General features: G+C 44.1%; 1 protein-coding gene across 2 annotated transcripts in view; it reads right to left on the bottom strand.

Annotated features, from left to right (window-relative positions):
- The window catches only part of CNGA3 (cyclic nucleotide gated channel subunit alpha 3), a 36,866-nt gene that overhangs the window by 5,268 nt on the left and 17,063 nt on the right, over positions 1-14,535 (bottom strand). The window contains exons 2-7 of one of the 2 annotated variants that reach the window (XM_081197574.1): positions 10,504-10,638; positions 9,471-9,590; positions 7,469-7,639; positions 4,843-4,896; positions 2,579-2,713; positions 167-274 (exon numbers count right to left, since the gene is read on the bottom strand). In XM_081197574.1, coding sequence (XP_081053700.1) covers positions 167-274; positions 2,579-2,713; positions 4,843-4,896; positions 7,469-7,639; positions 9,471-9,590; positions 10,504-10,607 — 692 coding nt within the window. In that variant the 5' untranslated portion in view covers positions 10,608-10,638. The remainder of the gene's footprint in view (positions 1-166; positions 275-2,578; positions 2,714-4,842; positions 4,897-7,468; positions 7,640-9,470; positions 9,591-10,503; positions 10,639-14,535) is intronic. The other variant, XM_081197575.1, reaches the window with a different exon arrangement.

Raw genomic sequence — 14,535 nt, 5'->3', positions numbered from 1 at the left:
GGACCAAACACCGGGACAAGAGTAGGAAAAGGGAAATCAACCAACGTTGCATTCGGATACAAATATTTGCTGTGTTTTTTAAAAAGATCTAACATGCGCAGGAGTAAAGACAAAGGACCAAAACAGGCAGTGACAGCCGAAGTACCCACCAACGAAGAATCCTCACCTACACACTATCAAACACCAGTTATAGAATACGGGTGTTGCAATGATGGTCAACCACCTATAGTACAGATCGCTTGAAGGGTCCATCACAAAGACCTCTTTCTTCTTCCTGAAAAGAAGGGGAAAGCGGGGGGGGGTTATTGTTTTGTTGTTTTCGTTTTAATGCTTTACTTGTTGTTGTTGTTCTAACTTGTATTTTATCTGTGAAGCGCCCTGAGATCTTGCAATGAGGGGGTGGTATATAATTTAATAAATGAAATAATAGCAATAAGAATATGCAGGTGTGAGCACATGAAATTCCATTGATCACAGGTGCTTCTCGTGTCCCAGAGAGATCCCGCTTCCAGTATGCTGAAGACTGCAATTTCGTAAAGAAATACATTATAGCCAGCATTGACCCATCTGGTATAGCCCAACATGGCACCCACGTATATATTCATAAATTAGAATCAGCAAGTTTATCTTAGGGTCGCCATATTTCAAGAGGTACAAAATCCGGACACACAAAGTTGTTGAGGTTTTTTTCAGGGTAATTGCCTGATAGCACCGCCGCTGAGCCTGAGTCGCCCATGCCATATCCTGGACCACCCCTGCCAGAGCCAGAACCAGACCCAGAACCGCCCATGCACAATTTTTTTAAAAAAATTAACCCCAAATCCAGGACATTTGCTTTAAAATGTAAAATTTCTCCCTGGGTAGGACCCCCAAAGGAGGACATGTCTGGCAATTCTCAGGTGTATAACTGATCCGACCATCAGTCAGTGCTTGTCATCAGCTAAAGTCGTCTCATCCTATGCTTCAATTGAGGATGCTTCATTCACAGCATCTTAAGGCTTGAACTGGACAGGGTATCGAACAGATGGCCCATACAGATGTGAAAGACTTTACAGCATTACATTTACAACCTTTTTTTTAATAATAATATTTATTAGTTTTCCAACAAATTGAACACAATACATTTACAACCTTGCCAGTAAATGCTGAATAGGGCCGAAGCGAGACATCTTGTTTTTAACCAGCGTTCACTACCTGCACAATCACTACTATCACAGTAAGGCAGCAGGTACTATTACTACAAGTTTACAGCACGCAAAGTACACAACTACCACTATTGTTGCTTCGTTTTCTCACATCAGTAGCTTAGTTGAGATGCAATCTTTGCAACACACTTCATGGAATCAATTATCTACTTTGCCTTTTGAGCGTTCTATTTCTTTCCAACCTTCCTCGACATGGTGTTGCAAGGAAGTTGATTCTCATCGGTGGGCACAAGCTTAGGTAGTGACCCAAAGCGCAAATTCCATGGCCATGTCTGAGTAAAGCTGCGTAGGATTGATCTGCAAGGCTGCCATGCTAGGCACACTTGCTTCCAAGGCAGTCTTGTTGAAGTCAGTGGGATCCATTTATCTCCAAGAATGCATGCACAGCCTTGCGCTTCATAGAAGCGCAAATAGGTTTAGCGGCTATATCAATGGCACCCCATCTGTTCACGCTAGCAGTACACATGACCTTAGTATTGGAAGCTTCAGCTATCAAACCTGAATGTGCCAAATCCTCCGGCCACTGTGGCCAGTTGTGTGCAAGAAATTCAAAGGGTGGGGTTAGCAGGAGCTTCCTTCCTGTAGTACAACCTTTGCCAACTTGGTACCCTCCCGGCAGGGGAGGATGGAAGTTGTAGTCCAATTCATTTGGAGTGCAGCAGCCTACCAAAGACTGCTGCAATTCATTCCTCTCTCACCCACACAGCTTGTTTTGCTGCCCTAACTGGCCGATGTGCCAAGGAACCAGCAAGTGGGGAGAGGAGGGAAAGTGGGGTCAACACTTTCTTAAACTGCTCTAAGGGGACAACCAGAAAACACAGGCTTTGCCAAGCCTGACTTGCATATCCTTTATATGTTTACATATGTTTACCTATTTTTGTGAATTCATCTTACAGCAGTGCTGTTACTTTCTGTTTAAAAAGGTCTGTGGCCATGTGGACGGGGTCAGTCACAGGAGTTTTGCCCTAACACTCAGAGCTGCAAGCCTTTATACAGGAAGGCAACATGGTGTGGAAAATGCACAGGGGACCAGCTCACATCATGCTGCTGTCACCTGTAAATGATGGCTGCACCAAATGTCACCAAATGATGGCTGCAATGTTTCTGCGTAGGTGCCAGAGTTATCCCATGTTTGCGCAACGTTCTGGGAGAGGTGGCCCTAATTCTCAGTAAGTTGCGGAAGGTCCCTGAGTGGCTGCAGCATTCTAGAATGCGCCGTTTGAATATTCCAGAGCCAAAGCTGATTGTAGGTTTCGACACGACAATCACTCAAGAGCTAAACGACTCAGGAGCAGTTAGTTGATTATACCATTCAATTCTGTACAGAGCAGGAAGTGTGTTGTAAAGATGCAGTCCTCCTAATTTATACTTACTCTTCTTCCTTCTTTTTATCATCCTTTTTATCATCTTTTTTGTCATCCTTTTTCTCCTCTTTCTTTTCCTCCTTTTTCTCCTCTTTCTTTTCCTCCTTTTTCTCCTCCTTAACATCTTTCTTTTCTTCCTTCTTTCTGCATAACACAGTGTGCAACAGACTTAGCAAAACGTGGTTGGCTCATCAGCAGCTGGAGAGCTAGCAAGCAGGGAGCAGGTTCAGGAAGACTAGAGGAGGCCAGTCTAAAGTTTACCCGAATGGCTACTTGCGTGGTTTAATACAAAATATTGTGCACATCACAATAGTTGGTGAATATCAGTAACGCAACACCACGCACACGCGCGCGCGCACACACACACACACACAATATGTGGCTGATTTTGAAAGAGCTTAGTACACACTTTATACATTTGCCAGCAATAAATCTTTCACACAACAGCCCAGAATTTATCTATTTGGCTTGGTGTGCTAAGGAATCATTCTGACACCTTTGTTTGGGGTAGGGTAGGGAAATAAAGTCTGATGAAGTATAAGAAATCTATATAGAGAGTTTGTGTCAAGTTGTCCCTCTGCACCATTACCTAGATAGTACGTGGTGCTGTTTCTTTCTTCAGAGAGGCTGTAAGACTCGTATCATTAAACCAAGAATGCCAGCCCAGATGAAATGAATAGTGCCTGAAGATTGTTCCCTGCCCAATCTACTTCTCTGACAATTATGAAGCCATACGTGGGATATTTAACATGCAGTCAAACCAATATTTCATGTTTCGCTAGATAGGCACATGATAGGAGCAAAAGCTCACAGAGTCTTCCTGTAAGTTTGCTAGAGAGGACTCTGTGAGAGACCCACCTGACAGGGGCAAGGTGTAGTAATATATTCTCCTCCCTGCCTGGGCACATTCTCTTCCTCTCTTCGGTGATATCTGCTAAATCCGAGCTCCATGATCAGACTCCCTTTTAAGCTAGACTTCGTAACTGATATACCATCTGTTATTCTGCAACATGTATTCTGAGCGAGTAAATGTTACTTTTACATTTTACAAGACTATTTTGTATGTGATTGAGGAGAAATACCAGGAAAATCCAGTCTGCCTTAAAGCATCCTGGATTACTCAAACTAAAAGACACAATATTAAACATGAGAGAGATGTTGAGAGAGAGGCTTAGGCCTGGCACAAACATCACAATAAGCCACAGTTTTAAAACAGGCTTACCCATGAAAGTACCTTCCCACTGCCAGGTGGGTTCATTGTCTGCCCCACGCAGCTCAACCAAGACACAGGATTGCTTGTCATGTTGTCCAAACCAAGGCTATTGTTGGTTTCAAACAATGCTTGAGCGGTAAGCCATAAATAAACTATGGTTTGTCCTGGATGTTTTTCTGGCTTGTCTCTTGCGCTTTTGTTTGAAACAAACTGTAGTCTGGGTTCAGATGACATGACAAACAGCACTATGGTTTGTTTGAGCAATGCAGGTGCTATGTGAGAGGGGGGAAGCTGCTCAGAGACCCATACAGCAGAGAGGAGCCACATTCCTGATTGAACCGTAGTTAAGCAAGTTAGCCTGAGCATGAGTTGCACACTGATACACACAGCTCATGCACTCCCACTTTGTTCCTCCTCTAAGTTGTGTGGTGAAACAAACTACAGAGCAGCTGACTTGGCGTCCATTACATCCAAACCAGTACTGATGGTTTGCTTCTCCCAAACAATCCATGATCAAGAAGCCAAGGGTGAAACCTTGGCTCCAGATCATGGTTTGTTTGTAGAGAAACAAACTACGAGCCCGGGTTTGGATATAATACCAAGCCAAGTGGCTTGTTTTCCCACACAACTAAGAAATGAGTGAAATAGGAGTGTGACACCACACAGCTCACAAGTCAGCCAGTTTGCTTAAACGTGGTGTGAGTCCAGAGTTATGTCAAAACACAGCCCACTTAAAAGAACTGATAGATTTTATCTATGAATTTACATTGGAAAAGCTCGACAAAACCAGCCAGGAGGCTACAATTCAAAGTAAGGCTATAAATACAAGGGCATAGGGTCCCCCCCCACTAAATACTACGGTGTGTAAATTCCCAACTAGCAGCATCACTAACCAGAAGGAAAGGGATAGATTATCATCTACAAGGAAGAGATTTTCCACAAAAGCATGGCAGCTGACATAGGGTTTAAAAAGGGGGGGCAATTGATCTACAGTTGTGAGGAGCATGTTTTGCAGCAGTGGGGAGGGACTAGGCAAGGCACAGATCATCTACGTACTTACTCTTCATTGGTGTTGTTGGAATAGTTGATGTTAAATCTGGCCAGAGCCCATTGACTACAGTGAGTTAAAATTAACAAGTAAATGCATGGGTGAATAAAAGAGCAACGCAGAAAGCAGCATTTAATACATTGGTCACTGTGTGCAACTATCATTACCTCCATCATTCATTGCACTGTTAGGCCTTCCCAGATTCTGACAAGATTAAGGAGGTCAACTTTGACCGCAGCACTAAGCTCCTTTGCGTAACTATCCAGGGCACCGGTCACCCATGTTCACGTGCAGCTCACACACGTTTGTGGCCATGCCTGGTGCCTGAAGCACTTTAGCCTGGTCTCAGGCGTCCTAATGCTCAACAGTGGAGGATCCAGCTATTTATAGCACCCATTTGGCTGTGTTCCTCAAGCCGTTCCAGTCATCCTCGCAGTAGCAGTGCCAAGACAGGCTTGGCAGAAAACAGGCATATTTACTGCTGCTGCAAACACCGCGGCAGAGCAGAGACATAGCTGGAACGCTGCAAATCTGGAACTTCGAAGGAAGGGGAATGCTATCTATTGGAGAGCCCAGGTTCAACGCTTATCATTTGTGGGAGGGAGGGACATCGCAGTAGCATCAGTGATGCACGCTTTTGATTCCCTGCCTGTGATAGATGGAGACTCACAATTCTATACTGAAGTGAACATATGAAGCCTGCAGTTAAGGAGCACCCAGATTGGTCTCTGAAACCTTGTAATCAACAGCAGATAGTGCTAGATATACAGAACACAGATTACTGGGATATCACACCTTGGTTGGTAGAGCACGAGACTCTTAATCTCAGGGTTGTGAGTTTGAGCCCCACGCTGGGCAAAAGATTCCTGCATTGCAGGGGGCTTGACTGGACGGCCCTCGTGGTCCCTTCCAACTCTACAGTTCTAAGATTCTATGCCCTCTTTTAATCATCCAGGGGCTGCTACTTAAAATGGTTAAATATCGTCAACACAGAGCAAACCTTTAGAAATATCTCCTTGACTGAATAAGGTGTAGACATTCTACAAGCCCAGGGACCTGACAAACAGCCAACCCCGAGCACATTCTGTGGTATCTACTGCACCAGGAATGTGACCTTCCAGATGCTGTTGGACTACAACTCCCATCATTCCTCACAATGGACCATACTAGCTGGGGCTGGCAGGAGATGGAAGCCAATAGCATGGGGAGGGTCACAGACTCTGCATTCCTGTGCCACACAATCCAGCATTCTAAGGACTCGCTTCTGATTGGGTAGTCCAAGGGGCGAGAAAAAGTTGAAAACCTAAATAAGCAATATTGGGGGAAAGCTGAGACACCATAGAGGCCCAGGCAAGGTTCCAATGTCAATGGACAAGGCTGCTGGAGAAGGATGGTTGCATGGGTTGGTAGTGCACATTATATGCACCCAGAAAATCTCAGGTTCAATTGCTGTCATCTCCTAGTAGGGTTGGGAAACTCTGAAGAGCTGCTGTCAGTCAGTGCAGACAATACCAACAAGATGAACCAATGGTCTGACTTGGGACAATGCAGTTTCCTGTGCTGTGTCCTGTCCTCATTTTCTCCCCACCAGTTTCCATTCTCTCCTCCCTCAATTCTACCAATGGTCAGATCCCAGCCTCTATGCCCTTCCTTTCTCACTTTCCACGCATTGTTTCCTGCCCAACAGTGTGAGCTTTTTTTGGGTGGCGAGGAGAAATGAATCTTGGGCGTATGGTCATTTTTGCCGAAAAGGCAAAATTGATTCATCTCTGCAAATTTATTTCATCTGCATTGCTATTCTCACTGCAGAAGTTTGGTTTCATTTGGCATCAAAAAGGACTGGGGAACCTGTGGTCCTTCAGATATTGGTGAACTGCAAGTCCAATCAGTCACAGCCAGCAGGGTCAAAGGGCAGTGATTGTGGGAGTTGCAGCCAGCAGCATCTGCACAGGTTCCTCAGCCCTGGTGTAAAATATGGAAGATTGAGTAAACAGCTCTGTTTGCCATGCATTGCAGACCATCCATATTTCAAAATGGGCAACCAAGTTCAGCCTGGAAGCCTGGAGCGGAAGTCATAGAAAGGATCCAGCCATAAATCTACATGATCAGGAGTATGACTGAATGGGTACATTCACCGAAAACTATTGATATAGACTTGTAGCCCTTATACATGACAGACGCAAGTCACATCGCATTAAAGCTAATGGCGAGACTTCCAATTAATTTTTAGGATTGTCTACAGCAGGGCCAAGGAAGCTCTGGTCCTCCAGAGGATGCTGAACTCCAACTCCCATCAGCCCCAGCCAGCATGGCCGGTGGTCAGGGATGATGAGAGTTGGAACCTAAAAACGTTTGGAGGACCAAAGTTTCCCCATGCAGTATTCAGTACCTATCAGTACTGCACTAAACAATGTTTTTTTTAAAAAAATCAGAGCCTCGTAGCTCCTTCCCAAAGTCCAGGAAGCTTCTTCCCAGCTTAGGAAAGAAGGCACAATGCTCTGGTAGAGTCCGAGAATCCTTCCTTGCATGGTGAGTACTGACACCCTTTTTCCAAGGAGAAAAGCACTTGAACTAAGTATCCCTCTGTAAACACAACGTTCCAAGCAAATATCTTCCCACAGAAGCTGTATCCTCTTACTTTTTCAGTCCATCTGCCTCATCATAGTTCAGCTGGGTGTTGCTGTCTCTACTGGGAATGTCTTTGAGTTCTGGCCCTCGGATTCGCTCAAGAAAGGAATCTGGCCTTTGGTCTTCATGATGCAAGTTCCTCCTGGCCCAGGATCGCAGTGATAAGATGAACCATGATAACCTGAAAGGATGGAGGGAACAGCTAGGCAGTACGAACTGACCAAGAGAAAGTGAACAACTGTATACTTCAGAAGGTTTCCTAAGCTTAGCATTCCCTTGTAATTGTGTGATTGAAGGTCTGTTTGAAACTTTCACAAACTAAACACATGGTGCGTGCAGAACCCATTTTATTATTATTATTATTATTATTATTATTATTATTATTATTATTATTATTATTATTCCCCTCCCATCTGGCTGAGTTTCCCCAGCCACTCTGGGAAGCTTGCAGTGTATATTAAAACATAATAAAACATCAAACATTAAAAACTTCCCAAAACAGGGAAGGCCCTCTGCCTGGTTCCCTGTAAGTTCTCTTCTTGCAGTGAGGGAACCAGCAGAAGACCTTCAGAGGAGGACCTCAGTGTCCAGGCTGAGAGATGGGAGTGGAGACACTCTTTCAGGTATACTGGGCCAAGGCCGTTTAGGGCTTTCAAGGTCAGCACCAACACCTCACTCCTTCCATTTTGATGTATTTCCATTTGATGAGGTGGATGTCTACACTTCAATATAAAACATCTTTACATTTCAACATCTGAAGTAAATATTACACAGGGGGATATATGCATAATTTGTCACATCTAACCAGGGCTATTCAAGTTATTATGGCACTGCAGCCAGAAAATCCTACATGATTTCTCCTTTTCCTATGCAACAAAGATAATAAATAGCATTTGGTACCATTTCATGACACCCCAAAACATCTGCCCACGGTGGCCTCCCCACTCTGGCTAAAAGTAGGGTGGTCCCATAATGTAAACGTGTGGTGGAAACTTGCACTATTGAAGTATTCATAGGACGGATTAAGTCCAAAGGAAGCCAATGAAAAGCTTCCACACTCTGTGTTCTCCCCACTACTAATGCAGAGACTATTTTTGCTAACATGAGTTTCTTCAACAACAATAACAAAACACTCTCCTTCACATAACCTAAAACCGCTTACATGATAAGTAACAATTCTTTGTCAAAGTTGCACGGTGAACATTTTGCTTTCGTCCAAATTATATTCTGGAGAAAGAACCCTCCCCCCCCCCCCGTGGTAATAAAAGGGAACAGGCCCAGCATTTTTGTGTCAATATTTGCAAAGCTGGATGCTTTCTCATACATCAGACGCACAATCTAACAAAACATTGAAGAGAAGGTAACATTTTGCAAGGACTTAGTGCTGCTCCACACAGCCTCATTTTAGCTGGTGCTGAGACAAGCCCTATGGTGGCTTTGAGACCTTTCAGAAGATTGTGGTTCCCCACCACCTCCCCTGAAAACTGTTGAAGTGGGAATTATGCCAAATACAAAATGTGACTTCTGATAGAAAACCGAAAAAGGTTTCACCAAGATTTCACTCTCAATTTTACATTCTCTCAAAGAACTAAAAAGAACATGCTTCGAATACCACCTTAATCGCTCAATGCAGCACGCCCCCAATACTAATCAGGGGTGCCAACTTGAATAAAATATTGGGAGGAGAAACTAAGCACAGTCAATCATATGATGCAGTGCACACACACCATTTGAATGGCAATGCCCTTCAGCTTTGGGGTGGCCTGGACCACTCAAATATTTTATGGGGGGGCAATGACCCATTGGCCCTTAGGAGTTGGCTCCTATGATCCTAATAGTTCAGATGGTGATCAATTTATCGTCCATTTCTTCTCTAATAGTTTGATATGAATGAAAATTTGTTTCTTAGGCATTTTTGCTGGCCAGCCCCGCCCTGCCCCTTTGCTTCCAGTGCAAGATCCCATTAACATCTTGCAAGGTCTCTGCCATGTCATCTCCCAAACGTAGCTTACCTAGCCATCGCTCCGCTGCCTGAGAACGAGCTTCTTCGAGATTCAGGCAGGCCGCCCGTCTCCATGGAAATGACTCTGTGCAATTCGGGAGACGTGTCCTCCTCACACAGCGAGCGGGTCCTTGAGAATCAAAGAGTAAAACCCGAAAGAACAACACATTCAGCCCCCATTTGACGTGCACTTGCTATTCCTCCAGCTCTCCCAATTAGGCAACAACCGTGGAGGAACATGCATTCCTTCCGAAGTCACAAGTGCTATTACTGTCACGGGTGACGTTATGAAAAACGCAGCACATTAATAATCTTCCGCCTCAGTTCCGCATCGCTTGATGTCCACAAGAATTTTGCCAGACGGAACTTACTGACAGATGCATTGTCTTCGCATCTATTAGATTATCTGCCAGACCCATCCTAGATGGTCAAGGCAGAAAACAATAGGTGAGCTAGGGGTGGGGGGACTGTAGAAATCCTGTCAGAATCAAAGCCCACATGCTAAAAAAAATCAACAGATACTAAAATCCATTCTGAGACGGGGGAGAGGAGGAAATCCATTATATGGCTCAGAATGCAAACCTGAACCCACTTATCTGGGAGTTAGTCCCATTGAATCCAATACTTCTGATCAGCCATGGTTAGGATTGAACGGTTAAGGCTACAGTTCGACAGTTTACTTAGATGGGGTAGAATGCATCCTATGGATTTAAATGGGGCTTATTTCTGGGTAAACCTGCATAGGAGTGCATGATGAGATAAATTAGTGGGCTGGCATTTCTGGGCCCAGGCACAGAGAAGTTGTGGTGGGGTGTGCAGAGAGCAAATGAATACCAGGAGACATCTTCTCATGACCAAGTGGGCAGTGAGTGGGGAAGGGGACTCAGAGTTTTTCTGAGCAGCAGGCAATGGCCTCAAGGGCATTATTGTGCCCATAGGCACCATGTTGGAAACCCTTGTGAACTATATTCCCATAATATTTGGGTTTCAGGTTGTGCTTTATTTGGGAGTCAGGCTATGCTGAATTACAGAACCAAGTTTACCTGGTAAATCCATTTTCAAGCTTATCATCAGGGTCATCATTGATAGTCTTCAGAGACAGCCTATGGATCGCAGGACAGGAGTGATAGGTATCAACTTTAGCCATTTTGCTTTACATATCAGCCTCCAAACCGTACCTGAAATACACAAAGAAAGCATTGTGAATCCTGCATTACAGAGAAGAGACTTTAAGGTTCTTTTTTTAAAAAAAATCAACAGAATAAAAAGACCAAAAGGAGATGGGGAACTTATGCAGAGAAATCGTGGCATTGTTTTGCTCAGAAGTCATTCCCAAAGTTCAAAGGGACTTTGCTCCCTAACATTTAGGACAGCCGTCTCAGCAAACTAGAAGTGGCATTAATCATACCATTACATATCCATGCATGTTTCTTTTTATCATTCACCTAGTTACTGGCTGTTCAATAGGCCTATCACACAGAACACAGGCAAACGACCTGGGGTCCTCCAGATGTTGTTGGACTGCATCTCCTGGTGTTGCTGGACCACGGCCCAGCCAACAATCAGGTATGATGGGAGCTATAATCCACATCTGTAATACACATCTGGGGGTCAACACACTGGCTACCCCTAGAATGTTCAACACAAGTGAATAAAGGTGGCATCAAGGAGGACAGAAGGTAGATCTCTGAGTGATTCGCAAGGCTTATTACTTCCAACCATTTAATAGTAGCAACAACAAAATTTGGGTGGCCAGGTGCGAAAGAAGGTAAGGCTCCTAGACTTTTAATAGTTGTATAGAAGAGGGAATTTCATCCGTTGTTAAAGATGCAAGAGCCCTGGCCACTTTTGCACTTGGCTCCTAAGCAAGAAGACTGAGATTAAGAAAACAGGCAGAGAACCAGGAGTGAATGTCTCAAATGTACGGTGCAGATTTTACCCTATAAACCCATCACTCTTTGGTCCAATTCAAACCAATGAGACTTGTGTCATATGAAGAATTTGTCCCATTTATTTCTACGGGACCGAAGCAAGAGCCTTCTACCTGCGCAAATTAATGTGTTTTATTTATTTAAAATGTTATGTTCCACATCTCTGAAGAAAATAAATAATGATTTAGAAGAACACAAAATACAATTCTAAACCAGCAATGTAATATCAACGTTACTCAGTAACAACAGAGAAACAGCCACAAGAAATGAAGGAAAGAGCAATTTTGTCAACCAAAACCCTGTTGGAAGAGGCTTATGCTCCTCCCAGAAACCATCAGAAGAGTATCTTCTCACACCTCTGCAGAAAGAAAATTCCACAAACATGGGTCAATATCGAGAAAACCCTCGTTTTATGGCCATCATTATCCAAACACATCACAAAGATGGCAACAGTGATCTCAACTGCTGAGTGGGCTCAGAAGTAGAGAGGCAGTCAGGAAGGTATGAAGGTCCCAAGCCATGCATGGCTTCAAAGCATTTAAAAAAATATCTTGACTTAGACCAGTGGTGGGAAAACCTCCAGCCTTTGGGCCTAACTGGTCCCACTGCACCTTGCAGATTGGTCCACCACCAAAAGCAAGAAAAATCAGGAGCATACCCTGGTATTTCATTTGCAGCCAAAGGCCAACATTTTTCAAAATTAAGCAATGCAGAGCAACAGAAAAGGGCTGTGCATATAAAGAATTGGGAGCACATTTAGAGCGAGCTGCCAATTCCTTCCCTTGACATTCTATAATCAGATATCATGGTGATGCTGGGTGATTGGCAGTTTGGGAAGTCCTAGCTACCTGTCAAAGTGGTCTGGGGGACTTGAGGGTCCCATCTAGCTGGATCCAGATTTCTACTTCAGTTTACATTACAGCCAGAAGCATATTTAAAGTCATTATGGCTGGAACAAAACGGGCTGAAGATGTACTACCTTCCAGCACCCAGCTCCAAACTTGACTTGGGCTATTTTGTGATATTGTGATACGTATGTTTGGTGATCTTTGTTGCACTAAAAGGTAAAGGTAAAGGGACCCCTGACCATTAGGTCCAGTCGTGGCCGACTGGGGTTGCGGTGCTCATCTCACTTTACTGGCTGAGGGAGCCGGCATACAGCATACATGTGGCCAGCATGACTAAGCCGCTTCTGGCAAACCAGAGCAGCGCACAGAAATGCCATTTACCTTCCCCCCGGAGTGGTACCCATTTATCTACTTGCACTTTGATGTGCTTTCGAACTGCTAGGTTGGCAGGAGCAGGGACCAAGCAACGGGAGCTCACCCTGTCACAGGGATTCAAACTGCCAACCTTCTGATCAGCAAGTCCTAGGCTCTGTGGTTTAACCCACAGCGCCACCTGCGTCCGGTTGATGATGTACTACCTTCCAAACACCCAGCTCCAAACTTGACTTATTTTGTGATGTTGTGATATGTATGTTTGGTGATCTTTGCTGCACTGATACCCTTAAAATAAGGCCACCGTATAAAGCCAGACATAAGAAGATAAGAGGAGCTCATTGCATCCAGCATCCCATTCTCACGCTGGCCAACCACATGCCTCAGTGGGAAATCTGCAAGAACAACCCAAGCACACAAAAAATGTTCTCCCCTCCTGCTGCTTCCAGCAACTGATCTTCAGAAGCATTGCTGCCTCTAGCTAAGCTTCGTTTGTTGTCTCTGTTTTCATATCTGCATGTTTTCTATAAAAAGGGGTACAACCCTAAGGTCGCCTATCAAATGTAACAGATCTGTAGAAAAGACTTTGCAACCTGAAAAAGAGACAATGCACATACTTTCATAAGCCAATAAAATCTTTAATACAATTATTTTATCGTCATCATGGAATCCAGTGCTGAATCAGCAATCCCATGGTCTATAGAATAAGGGCGGGAAACCCATGACCCTCCATATGTTATTGAACTACAACTCCCATCATCCCTTGTATTTACAGCACTGGCTGAGGCTGATGGAGGATCATAGGTTCTCCTGCTGCATAACATAAACAACTGAGCTTTATATGACACGCTGAAGCAGAAGCCTATGCATGGTATTGCCTCCACATGACCAGCTGACCAGGAACAGTGCCGGATTTACGTATAAGCTAAACAAGCTATAGCTTAGGGCCCCACTCTCTTGGGAGCTGCAAAAAATTTAAAGGGGGGGGAACTGGGTGTACATTTCCAAAATATAAGATAAAATAAAATAACAAATAAAATAAAGACTACATACAGCAACAGTGTTTTGTGTTGTGTAGGCTCCTATGATGATTGTAAGTAATACATATTTTGTTATGTGCAAATGGCTTTAGATACCTATTAGGTCCATAAATTGCCATATAGCATATATTCAACACAAAAAGCACTGACAATTTGTTGTTGACAAAGGACAGCTGGACATATAAAGCGCCCCATTACCTTCAGTAGCTTAGGGCAGGCTTCCTCAACCTCGGCCCTCCAGATGTTTTTGGCTGACACCTCCCATGATCCCTAGCTAGCAGGACCAGTGGTCAGGGATGATGGGAATTGTAGTCTCAAAACATCTGGAGGGCTGAGGTTGAGGAAGTCTGGCTTAGGGCCTCCTGACCAGGAAGCAATGTATACATTTAAAGCAGCCAGCACAAATATCAATTCTTGTGCAAACTTTCCATTCAAGAACATCTGCATTAGTCTTCCATTGCCTTAAATTATTCAGCTTGCAGAAGCTGGATCACTAAATTTTGCTCCACTGAAGTACTGTGCACAGTTTACAATGGAAGGTATGCCATTATTATAAAGACACACATTTAGGACTGCCTCTAAATACAGAAGAAATGGAGGCAGTGAGGGGAAGAAATGGAGGCAGTGAGAGATTTTACTTTCTTGGGCTCCATGATCACTGCAGATGGTGACAGCAGCCACGAAATTAAAAGACGCCTGCTCCTTGGGAGAAAGGCGATGGCAAACCTAGACAGCATCTTAAAAAGCAGAGACATCACCTTGCCAACAAAGGTCCATATAGTTAAAGCTATGGTTTTCCCAGTAGTGATGTATGGAAGTGAGAGCTGGACCATAAAGAAGGCTGAACGCCGAAGAATTGATGCTTTTGAATTATGGTGCTGGAG

Source organism: Podarcis bocagei, assembly GCF_964188305.1.
Source record: "Podarcis bocagei genome assembly, chromosome: 6".
In the NCBI taxonomy this organism is placed as follows: domain Eukaryota; kingdom Metazoa; phylum Chordata; class Lepidosauria; order Squamata; family Lacertidae; genus Podarcis; species Podarcis bocagei.
This window is presented reverse-complemented; position numbering and strand designations above follow the sequence as displayed.